The sequence below is a fragment of the Eutrigla gurnardus genome, assembly GCF_963514095.1.
Source record: "Eutrigla gurnardus genome assembly, chromosome: 9".
Classification (NCBI taxonomy): Eukaryota; Metazoa; Chordata; class Actinopteri; order Perciformes; family Triglidae; genus Eutrigla; species Eutrigla gurnardus.
Window position 1 is genome coordinate 19,756,015 of NC_139923.1, and position 20,915 is coordinate 19,776,929.

Here is a 20,915-nt window from a genome sequence, read left to right on the forward strand (position 1 = left end):
GTTCTGTGTGAGTGATGATATGTTTTGTGGGCCTACATGAACAAAAGCACGTTGTGATTTAAATAGAGGCAGGTTCATTGTCGTTACCACACGAGACAGCATGCAACACAACTTTTGCACAATAACTACTTTCGGATATACAAGTCCCCCGTTGTCCTCCTTTCCCTCTGTAAATATTTCAAGTTTGTTTAAATGAACGAAGGACTAGCGATGTCAGCCAGCTATGTAACGTTTTAAATGTAACCTTTAAATGGGTCCAGATAAAATGAGGTCATTATATTAACACTTATAAATGGTCATACACTTGTAACCTAATCTTGAGTGATGACTCCCTCACCATAGTTCCAGGGATGGCACAGTCATTTGTCATCATAGATTCATGCAGACCAAAAATACCAACCTGTGGTCTGACTTCCCCCACTGGACAGAGGTGACAAGTTGTAGGCTTTATTATTTAATTCAGACAAATCCACCAGCCACACAGTTCATCATTGGGATATTCAAATAGGTCTCAGCCAGCGCCTCTTCAGAAAGCACTGAAACAATATAGCAAGTGCATTGTGGGATTTCTTGACAACAAGAGTAATGTAAAATATTCTGCGCATTCAGGTCACAGGCTAAATAAAGAAATAAAGAAGTCAAATGACATAAAAGTTATACAACAGCATGACTGACCAATAACACTAGACTCAACATCTCATAATATTTATAACAATAAGTGAGTATATTGCACATGCCCAAGACAGACCCTAATGCTCTCCTTGGGTAATTTCGGAATACTGTACTTTTGTGATTATGTTGCAACGTAAAATACAGCGAAACAGGCCAAACTCTACTATTAGTGCTTATTATATTGATATGTATACGTTGTTATGTTTTCAGTGAGAATAGTTGTTAATTTTGCTATTTTGTTTCGGTTTTTTTTCTAACCAGAAGTGTAGCGTTTCAAGTGGAAGTACGGGTTTCCGAGGTAACGTGAACGTAGCACACAGTAACCCGTGAAAACTCATTCATCATGAGCTGTATCCTTATCAAGCTAGCCGTTAGCTCTTGGCGCTAACCAGGGATACGTGTTAAGTCGGTCGCGGACTACGCAGCCGTATCTATTTAGCCGTAACATTAGTTGATTCATATTTGTAACTCGAACGAGACTCTCCCGCCTGGTGTAGTGGCTACTAGCGTCTCGTGTTATGGGAGATACATGGAGGTCAGACGAGCGGCGTGCTGTCAACAGAAATGTCCGAGAAACGAGCCCGCTGCCGCTTTGACAGCCGTTTGTTGATATTCTAGCACTGGTAAGGATGGCCCCGTTTGCACCTGGAGTAAAACAATATTATATTGTTGTTATATAGGCGTTGGATTTTGCAGTGTGATTGTAAAAACATGGCCGATCAGGTAAGAGCTAAGCAGATTGACTGCAATGCAGTTGACCTAGCGTTAATGGGTTTTCTTGCTAGCCGTCGCTTTGCTAGCATCATCGTGCGTCAGCTAGCTAACTGACAGTTGCTGTCGTGTTTACAAACGGTCACTGGTTCACCTTTAAACCATGTCGATAAGCTATTTATAGTTACGCCCGACGCGTTAAACTCTTGTTTGGCTAGAGGCTAGCTTATAAGCTAGCTAAGTAAAACAAGGGAAGGGGCTATCTGTCAACAACATATGCCCATGTAGTTAAGTGTGCGACCCTTCAGGCTTCACTGTTGTAAGAGACAGCAGCGTTGAATCCTGCAGATGATTACAGGTGTCAGTTGATACATATATGATCTTTATTGGTATGTATTGATTACAGGTGTCAGTTGATACATATGTTATCTTTATTGGTATTATTTGTTCACAGATCAAGTTAAAAGCGAACCATGCCTGGGAAACTGAAGGCCAAAATTGTGGCCGGGCGCCACTTGCCTGTAATGGACAGAGCCAGTGACCTTACTGATGCTTTTGTAGAGGTGAGTGAAGCTTGAAGAGCTAGACTTGTTTCTTTTAATAAAACCATCCACACCAATAACAACTTTTGGATTTCGGTATGTTTGCATTCAAAAGATGTTTCTTGTGCCTTTTATTTCCCAGGTTAAGTTTGGAAACACAACTTTCAAAACTGATGTCTGTCCCAAATCCCTCAATCCACTATGGAACTCAGAATGGTTCAAATTTGAGGTAAAAGCCTGTAAGCTTCTCTTTTAACACGACCGGCAGTGATTAACCTCTAACAATATTAAAGCTGCTCCCGTTTCCTTCTCCCTTTGCTGTGTAGGTTGATGATGAGGACTTGCAGGATGAACCATTGCAGCTCACAGTGTTGGATCACGACACGTACAGTGCTAATGATGCCATAGGGAAAGTGTACATTGACATTGACCCACTGCTTTGCAGTGAGGCTGCCCCTGTCATCTCTGGCTGGTTTCCCATCTATGATACAATTCATGGTACAAGAATAAACGTACCTGACAATGATAATGGCACAGTTTTCGCCTAATGTCCTTAATCCTTATTATAATGTATTTTTATTATTTGTTACCAGGTATCCGAGGGGAGATTAATGTCCTCGTCAAAGTGGAGCTTTTCAATGATTTAAACCGCTTCAGACAGTCCTCCTGCGGAGTGAAGTTCTTCTGCAGTATGTCTGACTTGACTTTTGGTTCACAATTGTTTGTTTACTGTTTTAAAATGCATCATAAGACACAATTTGTGTGAATAATCTTAAAAGTATATAGGGTAGTAGTAGTTTATTCAGTCGTATAATGTGTGCAGAAAATGTGTAATTTCTAACATCAACAGAGTTACAAGCTGCAAGTGGTTATAGTTTATCTGTAAACAAGAAATTGTCACCTAAGAATATGTGCTAAAAGTGGAAGAACAGCTGAAGAGAAGTTTAGAAGGAACTTTTCCCATTGGATCTAAGATATTTTCCCTCTATCTGGTGTTTGTCTAATTGTGTATGTGTAGCTACATCCATTCCACGGTGCTACAGGGCAGCGATGGTGCATGGGTTTGTGGAGGAACTTGTGGTGAATGAAGATCCAGAGTACCAGTGGATCGACCGAATAAGAACTCCTCGGGCCTCCAATGAGGCCCGCCAGAGGCTCATCTCTCTTATGTCTGGTGAGAAAATTCCCAGTGATCATTTTTTTCTGTTGGTGCGGAGGAAGGGGAATTTGGTCCGTGCTGTGCTCTCTTTTAACAGTCGCTGTGTGTTTACACCCCATTTAGGAGAGCTGCAGAGGAAAATAGGGCTTAAGGTACTGGAGATGGGTGGGAATGCAGTGGTGGGCTACTTGCAGTGCTTCGACCTGGAGGGAGAGTCAGGCCTGGTGGTCCGGGCCATTGGTACTGCCTGCACACTGGACAAACTGAGCACTGGAAACGCCAACACACATAGTCACCCGAACACAGCCCCCGCTTCCAATGCCTGCAATTCCCCTTCTAAGGATGGAAAGGAGTAAGTGTGAACCAACAACACAAGCATGGACCCTGCTTCTTTTTATGTGCAAGTTTCACTGCAAATTGAGTTTGAGAGAATGGGGGAAATAAGATGGATGTGTGCATGAGAGGGAGAGCGTGTGGATGGAATATACTGAATGCTAACTGTGGTAGTCTAGTAACTCCTGTGTGTGTGTCTCAGAATCTCTGTTTGTCTATTGTGTCACGTCTATTGCATCATGAAACTAACCGCACACAACATATCCTGAGACACACACATGCACCGTACACACACAGCCATCCTCAAACCCCCTCCTGCCTTGTCTGCTCTTTTAGACCGGTCTTGCATGGCTTTCTGCTCTGCCTCTGCATGTTCTAGTGCTGCGTCTTTTAGTGAGTATCTAGCACACGTGTTCCGCTAAACCTCTAACATTGTGCTCCTTCACTTTGTACTGTTGTCCTCCTCACCCTGGCTATTGAGTGGTTAGCTTGTGATTCCATCCAATTACTGTTAGAATAACTACAGTTGAGTGCATTTGTGCATCTTTTTTTTTTTTTTTTTTTGCATTTATAGAGTGTATTTGCGTATATCAGAGCGTGAGTTTATGTATATCAGGGATGTGAACACCTTTTTGGTGATTTTGCAATAGTTCTACCTACCGTCTTTATTTGATAGTTGTTGTTTCAGCTGTAATGGGGACTTAATCAGGTTTCAACGGGTTAGCTTGTCCCTGTGCCTGTTTGGAACTTTGCCACATTTTCCTGTAGTGTTTGCATCCCTGTTGTGCATGTTTGTATGATGCTGAGAGTTTTAGCTGAGAGCTATGCATGAATTTCCTGCTGCTTTCACATAGATTGAAATTGAAGAACAGGGGCATAGAGAGGGAGTAAAAACACATTTTTCCTTTAACACTCTTACAATGTTGTGGTGTTGGTTGTTGTTGTGTGTGCGTCTCTTTCTCCCTCTCTGGCTCTCTGGCTACATTTGGATTGGGACGTTTCTCACTGCTTGTGTCCAAATTGGTCCTCTGTCTTCCTCCCTCTGCGTGCTGATTGGCCCAGGTCTCCCCTTGCCCATGGATGCCGCTCCACCCACAACAGCCCAGTGCATTCGGCCTGCAGCTCCCAGAGACTGTCCCAGAACTTCTCTGTCTCTGTTCCCACACTCATCTTCACTGGTATGCAGAGGCAGGAAAGGAAATAGATACAAGCGAAAGTGAATTGCAGAGAGAAGTGGACAGTGATGTTTATATTGAAGGAGAACAGTGAATATATTTTTGCTGGAGTCTAGTAGGTTGACAGTCACAGAGGAACAATACAGCAATAGTGTCGACTCAGGCATCAAGAAAAAGGAAGGAAGGCAGACCCACATACGTTTTCTCAGAGAAAGACCAAACTTTAATACTCCCATATAGCCTCATATCTCTATCATTTTTACAATGATAGAGGGTGGGCACTCAGGTTCCAAGCAAAGGGCCTGTGCTCTCTCGGCAGTCACCTGACCTAAGCTTCACTCTACTGGGACACATGCTTCAGCTCCTCATCTTCTGTTGAATTTGACCTCTTTTGTGTTCTTCATGTTGCTTTCTTTCGTTTTAATGTGTGTGTGTGTGCATTTAATTTGCGTTAATATAACATTTTTGCTTTCCATGCTTGCTTTTTTTTTGTTTTCCAGCCATCCGTAGCACCTCAAACACACCTCACCCAAAACAAATCACACATTAAAACAGATACCTTCCCATTTAATGGCATCCCATATATAAACATACACGCCAACACACACACACACACACTCTCAAAGGGTGAGGTGGTGACTGACGTGGGTGTGTGTGTGTGTCATGTTCTCCTGGCAGGCCGGTATTTGGTGAGGACCTGACCTCGTCCTCCGGCCCGCCAACCCCTTTCAGAGCCCTTCCCACTACCTCCTCCTCTCCTCCCCCCTTCTCTCCCTCCAAGCCATGCAGCCGCCAGTCCTCATCATCAGACACAGACCTCAGTTTGACGCCCAAGACGGGTAAGAACACTTGGCCCCCTCCCCCTCCCCCATTCTCATCTCTCCCTCACCTCATTGTGGTGCTACTCTGGTGGTGGTTTTTGAATTTACGTTTATTTATTTATTTTCACATCTTTTTGTGGTTGAGCCTAACATTATTTTATTGTAAATTGTGTTGTAAATATTTATTTAGCTGTGTCCCATCTTCTCTCCTTGTCCCCAGTGGCCTGGTGTGTCTTATTTTTTCCACACTATTTAAAAGATATTCAAGTTTGTATAGAACGTGCTACAGTATTGTCTGACACACCAGACCCCCCCCCCCCCCCCCCCCCCCCCTCCCCTCGTTGTTGTGGTCTTTAAAAGAAGCACTGTGTCTCATGAGGGGCTGTTGCTAATCTAAGGTCACTTCTTCATTAGCAGCCATTATGGTTAATAATTGAGGACAACTCTGCCCAAGGACAACTCGAGCACATTTTAATGCCGATCAGCTATAAATACTATATAACCTTAAGAACCTTCTCACCAGAGCTGCTCCTGTGACCCCTCAGGAGGGGAGCAGCACCCAAGCTGACTTCACTCCTCCTGGTTTCCACTCCACTACTTTTCTTTGCCTCGTCCTTTACTTTTCTTGCCCCTGTTTCTTCTCCTTTACCTTCTCTCACTCATTTGTGTAAACTTGTCTGTCCTTATCCTTTGCATACACCCTTTCTGTAGCTTGGTTCCACACCTCTGAATTGCCTCCCACATCTCTATTTGTTCTGCAAGTCAAAGGTCTGAGGTGGGCCCACTAATGATATATTCCCACTTGGAGAAACAGTTGACCAATCAGAATCTTTGTAGCTGTTATCTTTTTGCATAGCTTGCAAGCCGAATCCATGGGAGCGATTCAAGCAAAGCAACAACTCTTAAACGTCTTCCTTTTGTCCTGAAAAACAGGATGGATGGCTATGTCACTCGCTACAGAGCGATTAGACATGATTAGAAACAAAACACCAACATCAACAAGAAAATGAGTAGCATGAACAAAGTGTCATGCTCAATAAATGAAGTGAAACAAAATGGCCTCAATCCAATTATCAGGCTATTCTCTCTCTACCCTACTGTCTACTTTCTCCCCACCACATCCTTCTCCCCCTCCATATCTGTTGTGCTTCTGACCACTCTCCTTATCGCTGTGCCTCTCCATCCTCTCTATATATTTGTGTTTTTTCTGTACACTTCCACTTCCACGCTTCCATCTGTTTTTCTGCTGGATAGTGGAGCCAGTGAGACGCAGGCCTGGGATCTTCCTCTGCCCCAGCTCCCCCACCCTCTCTACAGACACTCTGTCCCTTCCTGGTACTGGCTCAGTGGGCTGTGGTCACAGCTCTGTCCCCAGAGCCTCCACCCCACCCCCTTCCTCCACCATCCACTCAGACACTGTCTTGCTGAGAAAGAGCGTGTCCTTCACCGAGGACCTGCTGCTGGCAGCCTCCGGTATAGTAGGACCACTGTGTGTCATCAAGTAACACAACCTTACAACAGTGTAGTGTTGGTGCCTCTTGTAGGAGGACTGCTCTGACCTGACTGGAGTTATCCACAAACAAATAACTCAGCGTGCATGGAGCTTGTTGTGAAACAACATGACTGACAGTGATAGTTCGGAGCCCTACTAAGGATTGTCCTACCCCAGCATGTGGTTAGATGTCAGACTGCCAGGTCCAGTATTTATGCCTGAATAGGAAAAATGCCATGAGTAGACTAGTCTTAACTTGAGGATAGAGCAGGTTTATTGACTGTTCTCAACTCCAGCGGTTGCTTTCACTTGGTGTGTCATAATAATTTTTTATACTACAATGTAATAATATACTTTTTACTGTCTCTTTAGTCCATTGACCTGTGTTTTGAAAGTGCTGAAACTGAAGCTTGACTCTCCTCTGTGATCAGGAATGGGCAGTGGGGGCAGTGCCGGGAAGGAGGCAGGGCCTCTGAAGACCCTGCTCAGGCAGCAGACGCAGACGGCTCTAGAGCAGAGGGTACGATGACTCAACGCTCACATATGCATTGCTCATACATGTATTGACTGACTCACTCAGTCTATATGCAGACATTTGAGACGCCGCTGTAAAAAAAACGGTTTCCAGTTTCACTGAATTTCATATGCGCAGACATTGTGTATTGTTTAAGGTGGGGCCTCGATTGACTAACTAGCTGCAACACAAATCAAGGCTGCGACCTAGGCATGGCATTTTTTGACGGTTACTACTTTGACATCCAGTTTGCATTGCCTATCCACCTCAGATGTCTCCACATAGGACACTAGGACTGTGTGTTGCATGGTACTTTTCACACAGCTTCGTTGTTTGTGAAAGATCACTAATTTACACCTAAATGTTTAACGGGGAGCGGGTGTTATGAACAAGTAATGTTCCCTTTCTCTGTCCTCTTGATCATTTGTGCTATTCAGGGAGCGTCCTCCTCTGGGTTAATGTTAAACGCCAGGGTATGTCCCATCAGTGTGACTCTCTCTCTCGCTCTCTCTCCACCTTCCCCCCCAAACACCCTGACCAGCCGATGGTCACCACCATATCTCAATCAACTCCTAACCCATCCCTCCTTTGCTGTGTGTAGATCTCAGAGGAGCAGGCTGGGCTGAGCAACATGGCAGTGGGTCCTTGTGTGACCCCACCTGTGTGTTTGCTTGGCCGCCGCCACACTGAAAGATTCACAGACATGTTTTGCGGAGGGCTGGTTGCTAGTAGTTGTGTTCCTTTCATGTTTGAAAGGGTGTGTGACTGCGTGTGTGCGCCCTCTGGATACTTATGTCAAATACCTCCCTCCCTTTCTGACGTCCTTTCCTGATCTGATTTGGTTTCCTGTGTCAACAACAGGAATGAGCATGTGCACCGTATCACCTCATTCTTGCTCCGAGTGGGAGGTGATGTCAGTCAAATTAGTGGCTTATCTTCCCTGCTGGAGTACTGAACTAGAAAGAAACGTATGGGTAGTCCCACCCAATTGTTTTTTTCCCCCACAAAAGCCATTCCTCATATATCCCTGCATGGTTGGAAATCACAAGGTCCCTCAGAAGATGGTCGTCGCTTCCACCAATAATGAATACCATGATGCTAACAGGCATTCCTAGTATGTTCAACTACTCTTGTGATTGCATGGATTTGCATTCACATTATTTGCCTGGAAGCAGAGGCCTAGCAGTCACGCTAGTGGACATAAAAGCATGTTAAATCAGAGTCCTGATTGTGTGTGTGTGTGTTTTCAACTACAAACCTAATTAAAGCATTTATATAGATTTGTAAGGATTTCATTAATTAATCGCTTAATTGAATATACAATTTCTGAATCGCTTCCAGATCTATTTGAAATGCTCTCGAGTTGTGTCTACAAGTATACGCTGGAATGAAGCGAGTGGGGTCTCGTCTGGGGTGAACATTGCATGGGGGAGGGGGGGCGGCATCATCACACTCGATCCTTGCTGCATGTTGGCACTTTTCAGAGTGTAACAGTAGCAGTGTTATCACCCAAGTCTACAGACATCAGTTAAAGATCCACTGCATTGAAAATCCGCTCTCTTTAATCAACACATTTTTACAATAAGTCTAGAGAGACAACGAAATTTAAAAAAACATTTAATTTTACTACAACAAAGTGCTTTTATGTCTCTATTTTTACATGTTTTACTCCATCTAGCCAAAACAGAACATGGAACATTAGAAACAGTCAACAGAAAGACACAGATGTTGTAGAAAATACCATAATATTTGATAAAATGTTAAATTCATGGAGCACTCACTAAATATGATAAGCAAAAATGCATTGAAAAAGTCCAAATGTGTTTCCCTTACTGTGAGTGACCCGGCTGTTTTGTATTTGCAGGAGTTCCCCTTCTTCACCTTGGCGTCTTTCCCACCCAGTTTTCTGGTTCATGTCGGTGGAGTGGTCAGTGCTCGCTCCGTCAAACTGCTGGACCGTATACACAACCCTGGTGAGTGCAGCACACTCAAACGCACAATGTCCCAATGTCCACTGTCCTGTGAAACGATACGCGTGAGCTCCTCCAGTGACCTACGGTATCGTGTGAGTGTCCAGTCTTGTTGCAACTGGCTGTTAGTTAATGCTGCCCATTATCCTCTTGTGTTAAACGGGTTTCCCGTGTATGGTCCTAGTCCCAATCTGTCTGACTGTTTGGAGACATTATGTCGAGGCTTTTATTCTAAGTTACGTACAAGTCCAAAAGCAGGTGAAAGCTGTTCCCGGTCTCACTTATAGGCTGCAGCTTTGTAGCATTTGGATGGGAATTAGCTTAGGCTATCATCATCAGATGTGTCAAAAAGTTTCATATAGATAGGGGCAACTTTCACCTCGTGGTTTGACTGGCTGACTTTGTGTTCTGTATCATCATGTGCAGATCAAGTGTGTGTGTGTGTGTGCGCGCAGTGTGTGTGCTGTGTGCGTGCTCTCACTGTGTAATTGTGTGCTGCCCCCAAGTGGTGAGGTGCAATAGTCGTGCATGGCTCCAATCTGTTGCCTGCTGCTTCTGTTGTCTGGTGTTATTGGCTGCAGTTGGCACTGTGGTGTTTTATATATATGCCCTTGAGTTTTCAAGCAGGCTTCTTATCTCTGTGTTGAAATCCTTTGTTGTATTTCCTAGACTTTTTAAATGAGATCTATATCGACGACGATAAGATGCAGAGAAATGCGCTTCTGGTGTGATCAGCCAGGCTCGTGTGACAACTGACAGCGCGGCGCTTCTGCGTCTTGTTTGAACCTGGCGTTAGACTGCTGCTGCATGCAACTTTTTAAATTATATATACCGGTATATATAGTCTATCTTCTCCAAGACTCTTTTTAAAATGTTGGCTAGACCTGTAGCTTTTACTCTCCATTCTCCTCTCCCCCCCCCTCAGTCTTCTTCTTTCAAGATTGTGTTAGTAGGCCTGAATATAGTTTGTCTTTGCGTAGTGACTTAAAGTGCTGTCTGTCTTTGCATAGTGAGTGTTGGGTGATGTTTGTCTTTGCATAGTGATTGTCGGGTGCTGCTGTTGTGCTGTGCTTGTTTGTTAGACTTTCTCTTTTCTCTCTTTCTCTCTTTTTCTTTTTCTCTCTTTTCTGTACTAACGGTGTGTTCTGGCCAAGCCTTGGGTAACACGCGCTCATACAAACTGCTAGACTGGAATAGTGTCACTGCAGGTATTTCCCCCCTTTTACTGCTCTCACCCACAGGAGTGATGGCAGCTCAGTGAAGTTAAACGTCTGCCCTCTTAGCATGCAACCGCCCAACACAGACATTTAGCTAATGCAGAGTGCCAACATCCACGTACAAGTTAGCTGTATAGTATATCGCTGAAAACTGATGAATTCAGTGAGCTGCCATTATCCTCCCTCTAATCTGTGTGAGTGTCTGTGCTGAGCTGAGTTGAGCATGCGCTGTGTCCCCACCCCACCCCATCCAGCCTGGCCTGGCCCCCCCCCCCATACCCAGCTCATCCTGCTGCACAGAAGAGCAGTAGCTCTTCCCTAATGTTGTCCCAACGCTGTTCTAACGCTTCCTGAATGAGCAGCGTCGTCAAACCTGTCTAGACCGGAGGAGGTTTAGGAGGTTTACTCTTGAGAGCCACTGACCGGGCATGTGCATCCCTAACTCACCGGGCCGTATTCATACTGAGAGCTGGAGAGAGAGAGAGAGAGAGAGAGAGAGAGACGGAGGGATGGATGGATGCATGCAAGGCAGGTTGATTTAAATGGTGGAAGTTGAGGATAATGATTTGGGATTTGGGGTGTATGACGGGGATGGAAGGAAAGATGTGAGCTCGGGAAATGGAGGTAGTATGACATCACTCAGTATTAAAACATGTAGTAGATTTGATGGACTCTGGTGAATGAATATGGCCCTTCTCTGCCCATGAGCGTGCACATAGTCATGAGCGTGCACGTTGGTGAGCCTGTGCCTGTGTGACATGTGACATGCTGCTTCTGGTTTAAAGGAACCCACCTGGTGGGCCTGATGCCTGGCCATCAGTCATTCTTCTTCATCTCTTCAGTTGATCTCCCATTCATTCCTCTCCCCTGGCTCACCCAGAGTTTTTTAGTTTCCCCTCTCTCCTTTTTGGGGGGCTCGGTCAGCATGTGACCCTCTCAGGGAGTCATGGGGTGCGGCTCAATACTCTAATGTAGCTTCGTTCATGTTTTGTTTTTTTCAGTAATCCAGAAATGAGTCAGATTAAACTCACAACTGGCAATGATTAGGTTCTCATGTTCTCATGGACAATGTTAATAAAAACAGAAGTGGCATTGGAGTAAAGCCTCATGAGACTATTGAAACACACCCATGGTTTAGCCTAAATATGATGAAGGCTCAATCCCTTTGAATTTAAAATCCGTTTCACCAGGGTAGGAAACACTCTAAACACATTAGGCACAGGGTCTTTAATTTAATTTGTCTTTGACCAGCCAGCAAGATTTTCTTTCCATCGTCAGAGACCACCACAGCCAAAACATAACCCCTAATGGCTCTTTCCTGTGTCCTTTCTGTTAGTGTGCCTGACTGAAAGGAGACATAGAACAGCGAGACAATACCTTTTTAGATAATGTTCATTTAAGAAATGCCAGTGAGGACACACACACACAATTAACCTAACCTTTGACTTTGCCTTCATCATCATTCTCAAACTCTCCATTTCTTCATTGTCACATCGTTTCACAAATTGATAATTGGTAGAATACAAAGTGTACTGTTTGATGTCTGTTTATTTTCTGTCAAATCAACGTAATGTCATTAGTTTAGATAAAGACAGAAAGTCAGATTTCTCATTCAGAGTGTTTGCATTTGTCAGGTAGTCTTTCTAAAAATGTATTAAAGCTATTCAACTATGTTGACAAGTTTGCTTGGTCTAGCGTTAACTCATAACTTTCTTAGATGTCAGTCTTCAGTGAGATTTTGATAGTTTATTCAGTCAATCAGATTTTTTTTTTTGTGTGAAATTGGTCTGATTCCAGATTTTGTGTTTTGCAGATGAGCCGGAGACTCGTGACGCCTGGTGGGAGGAGATTCGCCAGGAGATCAAATCTCATGCCAAAGCCCTTGGTTGCCATGCTGTTGTGGGGTACAGCGAGAGCACTAGCATCTGGTATGTAGAAGTAGTAGTACATAGTAACACACATGAAAAATGATTACACATTCATCCTTTTATTAGCCTGTGGTCGATGTTCATGTTATAAACCAGCCCTCCTGCCTTTCTTCCTGTCTTGATCTTTGCACCGTCCTTTAACACAGTGAGGAGGTGTGTATCCTGTCGGCGTCGGGCACAGCAGCCATCCTGAATCCTCGCTATATGCGCGAAGGCTGCTTAGACATCGGAATCACCGAACACAGGTAGTTATGATTCAGATACTGAGCTTAATGATTGTAAATCCTTGTATGTGTACAGTCTATGTCAGCTGAGCTACGCAGGCTGTTAGTTTGTTAGTGTGTTAGTGTGACTGTTAGTGTGTTTTGTTCGCCAGGTTTGAGGAGCCATCTCCCCCGAGCTGCGGCTTCTGCCACATCCCTTATGATGAGCTCAACATGCCCTTTCCTGCCCAGCTCACCTACTGTTACCACTGCAGGCGACAAAAGGTCTCAAATATGTTTTCTTGTTTGCCTCAATCAGACTCTTACATGTAACACATATCTTTACTTGTCCCGTGCATGAATGCAATTTGGTGGGGGAAAAAACAGTATAAAGTAAATATGATAATTATGTTTTTTCAAGGTTCCTGATGTGCTGTTCACAACAATCGACCTGCCACCAGAAGCAGCTGTAACGGGGAAGGGCTGCCTCATCCAGGCCAGGTGAAACACCACACAGTTAAATAGAGGAGCCTCACATGGAACACATTGACCAAAGTTAGTTAATGCCGGTGCTTATTGTCTTCTAGACTGTGTCGTCTAAAAAAGAAGGCTCAGGGTGAAGTGAATGCGACGGCCATCTCCAACCTGCTGCCTTTCATGGAGTACGAGCTGCACACTCAGCTGATGAACAAGCTGAAGCTGCGGAGCATGAACGCTCTGTTTGGCTTGCACATCCAGATCAGTGTCGGGGAGAACATGCTGCTGGGTCTCGCTGTAGGTTGACGTTTTAGGTTAACAGCTTAATCAGCCGTACGTGTGATTGCTGCAACCCCGTTAAAATGTGTGCGTTCAGTCTGCTACAGGAGTGTACCTGACGGCCCTGCCGGCACCAGGGGGCATCCAGATTGCAGGGAAGACTCCTGGTGACCTGAGCAATGAGCACCACATCCTCACCATCCAGAAAAGGATCAATGACACCATAGCCAAGAACAAAGAGCTCTATCAAATTAACCCTCCGGTGAGACACACGACACATGCATGGCCGGTAAATAAATCTATGGAAGAGGAGCTTTGTGATTAAGCCTGCAAATGTTCACCTCGTATGCCAGATTATCACTGTTAAGTAGGTTTCATTCAACACTACAGTAGCCAGGGTGTCATGTGGGCCCACAGCCCACAACATGGTCGATGTGGAAGCCCTTTTACATGAAAGTAAATACTGTAAACAGAGACATTTGGGAACCTGTTTCAATCAAAATGCTTACATAACATTTACCCTGATACACTGAATTTACCTGTATCGTAGGTCAATGTTATGTGCAAATGTTTTAGGGCTTATAATATCTACAGTTTATGGCCTTTAAATACATGTACTTGTCATATACAGTGTTATATCAACTTTATATAAAAAAAACGTACACAGATACATTCCGTGCTTAACCGATTCCATTATTTTGGATATAATTCTCTCTTCTTTTTAGTCTTAAAGTCATGTCCGTAATCCTACATTTTCTACAGTCTGTTCTTTGTGAATCGTGATAAACTTACTCCTCTTGTCTCCCTCTGGCCGTTAAAGAAATTATTTGCCCTGGACCCTGAGGTGTTCTGCGGCATAAACATGGTACTGAGCACAGCAACTTTTAGCTGTGTGACACAGCAAAGCATGACAAATATTTCACGATATTAATTGCTACACCACTTTTACTATAACTGTAACTGCTCTTAACTGGGGACGTTTGGGAGCAGGTAGATGTGTAACCCACTCCGGAGTCACCTGTCAAGGGCAACCCACTGTAAACTCATTTTTATCTGTGTTAATGGATTTTGACCATCTTCTCTGCCCATTCACACACTCACTTGTGTATGTTTTTATGTGTGTGTGAGCCACTCCTTACTCTCCCAGAACCATATTCAAATTAACATCAGCCGTGTGTGTGTTTGTGTGTGTGTGTGAATAAAAAGCTCATTTGGGTACTTGAGTGAGTGTGAGCATGTGGTGTGTTATTAACATAGACTTTCTAATAGCTGTACAGTCTGGGCACATGTGAGACGACGTTGCTCTGGAGTTCTGGCGTTCACATTGACATCCCGTCTGCTCGGGTTTTGTGTCCCTTTGCTTGCAGGAGATGACGGAGGAAGGGGTGGGTTCTCCGATCCCTGAACCCAGGCAACGATCCAGGCTTTTCCGCTCTCACTCAGAAAGCTCAGATGAACTGTCAGAACTGGATCTCTCCCATGGCAAGAAGGACGCCTTTGTCCTGGAGGTGTGTATCGATTAGAATAATAAATACGTTTTATATGCAACTATTTCCATGAACAAGCGTAACCATTTGCAGTCGTTCCCACAGATTGATGACACGGATGCTGTGGAGGACATCCACTCCCTCCTCACTGATGCTCCTACCCCTGCAGGTATGCTCTATCTCCTCACTCCACAGCAGTTACACCGCATCATTATGCACTGCACATGCACAGTCAGCGCAAACAAATGTCATTATGTCATTACTTCATCGTCTGTGTTGCCATTTTCACTTTTCTGTCTTCAGGTTTCTACAGCTGCAACACTGAGATCATGCCTGGGGTTTACAACTGGACTTCAGGAGTTCAGGTTACTCTTCATAATATTGTGTCACTGCCTTCACAGATTACAACAAATCTTCCTCAAACACCATTCATTTTCCCCTGCATATACATTGTGCCACTGTGCAAATTTGGTATTTTGTCAACCAGCAGAGGTTGTCCTGCAAATTAGTTAATTATGTGAATTAATTTTTGTCTTTTTGTTTGTTTCTGTTGCTGACTTGCAGATGTTTTCATCGGTGAGGGTCTTCAGGTTGAGTAACGCCAATCTCACTAACCAAGGCTTGAACAAGATCTTCACTGACCTATGTGAGAATCTGCTGAAGGTATGAAGCCGTTATTGATCAGCTTGTAACTATGCCATGTGTGGTGCCATGCTTAACCTTTTGTATTAGGCATGTTATACACGGTTTCAACGTCATTGTGTTTGTTTCAGAGTTTTTACTTCAAGTTGCGCTCCATGATCCCCTGCTGTTTGTGTCAGCTCAACTTCACTGTAGCAGTGCCAGAAGAAGAACTCATACAGGTAAGATGTTTCAAGCCGTCTCTGATTTGTGCAAACGGAACCGGATTGATAAGTTATATTTAAATGTTCTTATACCTACTGTCTGTCTGCCTGTCTGTCTGCCTGCCTGTCTGCCCCCCCCAGGTTGCAGTGACAGCGGTTGCCATGACATTTGACAAAGACCAGACTCTGGAGAAGGCAGCAGACAAGCCCACCACCAAAGGTTTGTCTGGTCAAAGGGGATAATGTATGGTTTTGGGGAAGTTTTCCACTCATCCAAAAGAGGAGAAAACAGAACTATCCTACTCTAAATAGTGTAACACATAGGAATCAGGCGAAAGCACCAGAGTGATTATATGTGCTTCTTTTTAGGAGGCAGTGAGACAGAAGAGCAGCTGCAGTTCCCCATGGAGTTATGTGGCGACTCATCGTCTGCCAGCACTCAGCCAACAGCCAAAACCTCAGGTAGCCATGAGCCAATGTTTTTTTTTAATTGCTCCCTCCCTGACCTCGTCCTCTGCTCTGCTTCACTAACAGGCATTGCCCATTTCCTCCACTAACAACTTTAGGTACAGTCTCTTTACTCACCCCAGCTGCAAAACTCTGCCAAAATCAGCTGGTTATGGTTCGTTCACCAGGTAAATAAACAGTGGCGTGTCGTAGGCCAGTGTGTTCTACTTTGATGTGAACCTAGATGACCCTGTGACGTTGTCTAGACGAGATGTCATGCTCCTACGACAGCATGGCTTCCTTTTTGTTCCCATGAAATGAACACCGTAACAAGACAAAGGAATTAGCTCCATCTATAGCAAGTCCTGACTATAGATGGTGCATATTGATTTACAAAATATTTCGATTTGGAGGTGAAAGCTAAGTAACGGATGCTCTGTAAGCCTTGTGGCAAAGGCAAGGGATTGATCCTGAACCCTTTTTCGCTCCCAGCTAAGTGTAAAGGTAGAATTTGATGTCTGTGTGTGTGTGTGTGTGTGACAGGTGTCCCAGAGAGTACCAACGTCTCATCCAGAGGTGAGCCCCTTTCCCCACAACCATCTCTCCCTGCGACCAAAACTACTACACTGCCCTGTTTTGACTTTCCATCCTTTTGTCTTGGACAGTTATTCTGCAACACTCCCAAACCTCATCCACTTTTGTTCTTTTCTGTTCATTTTTTGTGTCCTGTTTTTATTTTTTTTTATTTTTCTTTTCTCTCTTGTTGTCGTTGTTGTTGCGTTTGTGTATGTTCGGGCGTGGGCCTGTGTGTGTGTGTGTGTGTGTGTGTTTGTGTGTGTGCTTGTGTGTGTGTGTGTGTTTTCTCCAGCTACCTCCGTTGATTACGGTTCCTTTGCAGACAGATGCAGCACCTGGCTAGAGCTGCTTAGGCTGAAAGCTCACACCATAAGACGAGGATCAGTTAAGACAAGTAGGAGGACACAGTCTCTAGCACACTCTGGTGATCATACCCACAAATACAGAACACAGTTTGACAAGCAATCACACACACACACACATACACACATACATGTGCTCGCATACACGCACACACCCCTCCATGCATGCCGCTGGGGGGCGGAGCATCGTAAATCAAGCACCAGCTTTCTAGCTAGAGTGTGAACGCTGAAGCCCCGCCCCTCAGAGGGATCCACAATCAGCAGCTTGGCTTTGAAATTAATAGGAAGTAATTTTTTTTTTACATTCAGCGTGCTTGTCCTTTTCTAGCGCTGTAAGGGTTGGATGGGTTTGCAGCAATCTGATGACAGTTACTGGAAGATTTCCTTCTGATTTTTCTCTGCATTTGCATCAGTGAATGTACTTGAATGAAGGCATCACATGATTGGAGGATATATACTGTACACATACAGATTTGAACCAATAAAATGTGGTAGAGATCAAGGGCGGGGGGGTGGCAATGCTTTTCTGCAAGATCATCTGGTATGATTTTCAGTCCTGTGCACAGTAAGTGAACTACAATCTAATGTATGGCTCTGGAGGTTCCTGGTTTGATGGATGTAAGCCACATCAGGTAAATTTGCAGTAAGACGTTGGAGCATCTTTCACACTCTGGCTCGTGTACATGTGCCCAGCTGAGCTCATAGCTGTTTCTGTCCGTCTCCATTTCTCAAGCCTCTTTCACAGATGCAAACGGATGTAATTATTCTCTCGTGTACTTCACTGTACTGCAAATACTGTATTCACACTTGTAAACATACACAGCTGTGCCCAGGTCTGTCTGTCTGTCTGCAGACACTGTTAAACTTGTCTTGTCTGTTTGCTTCAACTGCATGATATGCATGGCAGCGCACGATTTAAAAGTGATTTGTCCTGGCACCACACATCCACTCCACTGCATGTCTAGACACACGTGTGTGGAATGCACACAGACACCTGACATACTTGCAAAAAATGTAACACGTGTGACTCCTGCTGTGGAAACGCCAAGAGCGTCGCATTTTTGCACGTACATTCCACATCCACATTTCGTTCTGCTTTAAAGTTCACAGCTGCTCTTATTTTTCCAATGTTTTTGAGTGTTTTCTGGTATCTCCATTCCCTTTTTGTCTTTTTCCCCCCCTCTCTCCTTCCTCTTGTTTTCTTTTCACGTCTCCCTCTTTTGGACGTCTACCTGCTCCCTCTGAACCCGCAGTCTCATCTTTGGAGCGCTGCAGTCCACTGCCCGAGGGACGTTCCCGCTCGCTGAGGTCCACCCGCTCATTCGGGGGCAGTTCAGTCACCGTGGTGAAGATGACGCCGATCTCCTTCCTCCCCGGGACGCGCATCATTAAATACCTTGGTATCATCAACATGTTTTTTATCAGAGAGACCACGTCGTTACGGGAGGTACGACTACAAGTACACACGACAGCATGCACAGGCCCCGTGATCTCGTGCAGAGTGTAGCTGTGCCTGTAAACATGAAATGTGTGTGTTTGTCCTCTACAGGAAGGTGGTGTCAGTGGCTTCCTCCATACATTCATAGCAGAGGTGTTTGCGATGGTTCGAGCCCACGTAGCAGCCCTGGGTGGCAATGCAGTGGTGTCCTACAGCATGAAAGAGTGCATGTTGATGGAAAATCCAAACAAGAACCAGGTACTCAAATACACAATTGAAACATTTGCTTGTTACAGTCTATTTATACATGAGAGTAAAATGAGCTACCTCCTCAGACCTCACAGTTATTAAAGGTTGAGTAGGTGATTCTATATTATATTACTTGAAATCCTCGTAACATACCCATAACAAAGAATAAGTGAAATTATCTGACGTAAAACATGTGTTCCTCTTTAAGGCTCAGTGTCTCATTAATGTGAGTGGCGATGCCGTCATCTGTGTCAGGGAAACGGACCAGGAGCCCACTTCCTCAACGACGAGTATCGGACACCCCTGTGCTAGTGGAACAAACGGGGCTACATGACAATGAAACACAGAGCCTCGCACAAGTCTAGCCGTCCAAATATGAGTCATTTCTGCCTGCCTTAAAACTCTGTAAAAGGTCCAAAGGTTTGGACCCAGGTAATAAAAAAGAAATCCTCACACACACTCAACAATATGCAGTCTGGATTAATATGAGAGTGCAGGATGTTTCTGTGTTGTCTATGTTTAAAGAGAACTTTTGTCCAGGAGATACTGAATTGGGTCATCTGGGTGTTTGAAAAACAGCCACAGGACCCCTCTGCGTCTGACTTTTGTGTTACATCTGTCCAGAGCTACAGTATGTTGTCCATTCCTTTTGTGTTTGGGCACAAGTGACGCTTGAGGCAGCTATGACTAATTTGTCCATCCACAGCTCACAGGAGTCAGTAAATGGCCATGCTAAAAGGGACACAGTCTATATACTACCAGATGATTTAAAAACAATCAAATTCTTACTCAGATTATTTTCATTCAGAGTGGCTGCATTATGAATGTGTCAAACAAGGCAAGTATTTAAATGTCAGCAAAGCTTGTGCTCTTCCTCAAAATTTGAAGGTAGAATTAAAAAAAAAACAAGACAACCCTGTAAAGCCATTTTGTTATAATTATCTACTTGTTAATTGGAGTCCAATTTCAATGTCTAAATTAGATTTTGTATTGATTTGTATTAATTGATTGTATTTGTTTATGGATAGTCTTACTGTCACAGTATTGCTCACAGGTAGTATCATACAAATAATCAAATGTCTTCAGAAAGTGTCAAATAACGATGTCATCTATAATAATAATAATAATACTAAAAAACATGCCAGGGTTACTGGTATATGCATGTCATTTTTGTAGGGAAAGAGTTTTTTTGAACAGCCATTACCATTTATTCCAGTGAGTATTTTATAAATGAACACCTTTAAAATATTTTTTTAATTGCTTCATTGTGAAATGGTAAAATGAAAAGGCATAATGTGAATGCCTTTTGAAATAGTGATGGGTGTAATGCGACACTTTGAGGTTGAACACCAGGAATGTCTCAGAAGATAAACTCTTCCTTGATTCCTAGCCCTAGGATCATTTCCTCTTGATGATTCTCCCTGTCAGTGTAAGGTTTCACATACCTTTATCCAGCTTCATCACTGTTGCTTTGGCACTCATATTAGGAATAATAATCTATAATATTGCTTCGACATTCATGTCATATGCTGGAAAAAAAGCATCTCTTGTTGTAGGTGCCACCTGAAAATGAATTGTAAATGTTCTCTAAAATCAGATTTTTTGTATTTTTGTAATATAAAATGTATGAAACAACTGCTATTTTTTGTTTGTGGAACTTATTCCTGATGTTTTGACTCATTGTTTCAGAGAATATGTGGTACTATCTCATATGTTTGTGTGCAGTTTGTGATAATTTTCATATATATATGTATCTAAAACTTGAATGTACATACTTTGATGGTTTTGCTTACTGACTAGCAGCATGCAGACCCACTTTTCATTGCCATGAATCTTTATGCTCGCCTTGCACAATAAACTTAGTCAAACCAAGAGGCATCTGTTTGATCATCATCTTTTCATGAGTGAACATGCTCTTTTTTCCCCCTCTTTCAGGAATAAAGTAGAAATTGTTACATAAATGTAGGCCCACTTATATTTATATTTACTTATATATATTTTGGTCAAATTGTGTTGGC

At 43.7% G+C, this 20,915-nt stretch overlaps 1 protein-coding gene across 19 annotated transcripts; it reads left to right on the top strand.

Moving 5' to 3' along the window:
* Positions 1 to 1,012: 1,012 nt before the first annotated feature.
* On the top strand, positions 1,013 to 20,765 carry c2cd5 (C2 calcium dependent domain containing 5). 19 transcript variants are annotated; one of them, XM_084018228.1, is made up of 33 exons: positions 1,013 to 1,295; positions 1,838 to 1,946; positions 2,068 to 2,154; positions 2,252 to 2,423; positions 2,519 to 2,614; positions 2,944 to 3,099; positions 3,208 to 3,436; positions 5,271 to 5,431; positions 6,668 to 6,886; positions 7,337 to 7,425; positions 7,857 to 7,892; positions 9,284 to 9,392; positions 10,544 to 10,597; positions 12,420 to 12,534; positions 12,681 to 12,779; positions 12,911 to 13,022; positions 13,159 to 13,238; positions 13,325 to 13,511; positions 13,591 to 13,755; positions 14,314 to 14,358; positions 14,861 to 15,001; positions 15,086 to 15,149; positions 15,284 to 15,345; positions 15,545 to 15,643; positions 15,754 to 15,843; positions 15,967 to 16,045; positions 16,195 to 16,287; positions 16,392 to 16,460; positions 16,816 to 16,848; positions 17,171 to 17,242; positions 18,464 to 18,657; positions 18,760 to 18,906; positions 19,106 to 20,765. In XM_084018228.1, the coding sequence occupies exons 2-33, from the start codon at positions 1,857 to 1,859 to the stop codon at positions 19,229 to 19,231; spliced, it is 3,570 nt and encodes a 1,189-aa protein (XP_083874354.1). In that variant the 5' UTR covers positions 1,013 to 1,295; positions 1,838 to 1,856; the 3' UTR covers positions 19,232 to 20,765. The 19 variants fall into 19 exon arrangements, with proteins under 19 accessions (XP_083874354.1, XP_083874355.1, XP_083874357.1 ...); XM_084018229.1 differs by lacking the exon at positions 16,392 to 16,460 and having other exon boundaries at positions 17,141 to 17,272; XM_084018231.1 differs by lacking the exon at positions 16,392 to 16,460 and having other exon boundaries at positions 17,141 to 17,242.
* Positions 20,766 to 20,915: the final 150 nt, after the last annotated feature.

Excerpts from the sequence above, each read along its gene's own strand:
- c2cd5 (XM_084018217.1), top strand. The coding sequence starts at position 1,857 with ATGCCTGGGAAACTGAAGGCCAAAATTGTGGCCGGGCGCCACTTGCCT. Across the intron at positions 2,424-2,518 it reads CATCTATGATACAATTCATG|GTATCCGAGGGGAGATTAAT; the intron begins GTACAAGAATAA and ends ATTTGTTACCAG. Across the intron at positions 7,426-7,856 it reads AGACGGCTCTAGAGCAGAGG|GGAGCGTCCTCCTCTGGGTT; the intron begins GTACGATGACTC and ends TGTGCTATTCAG.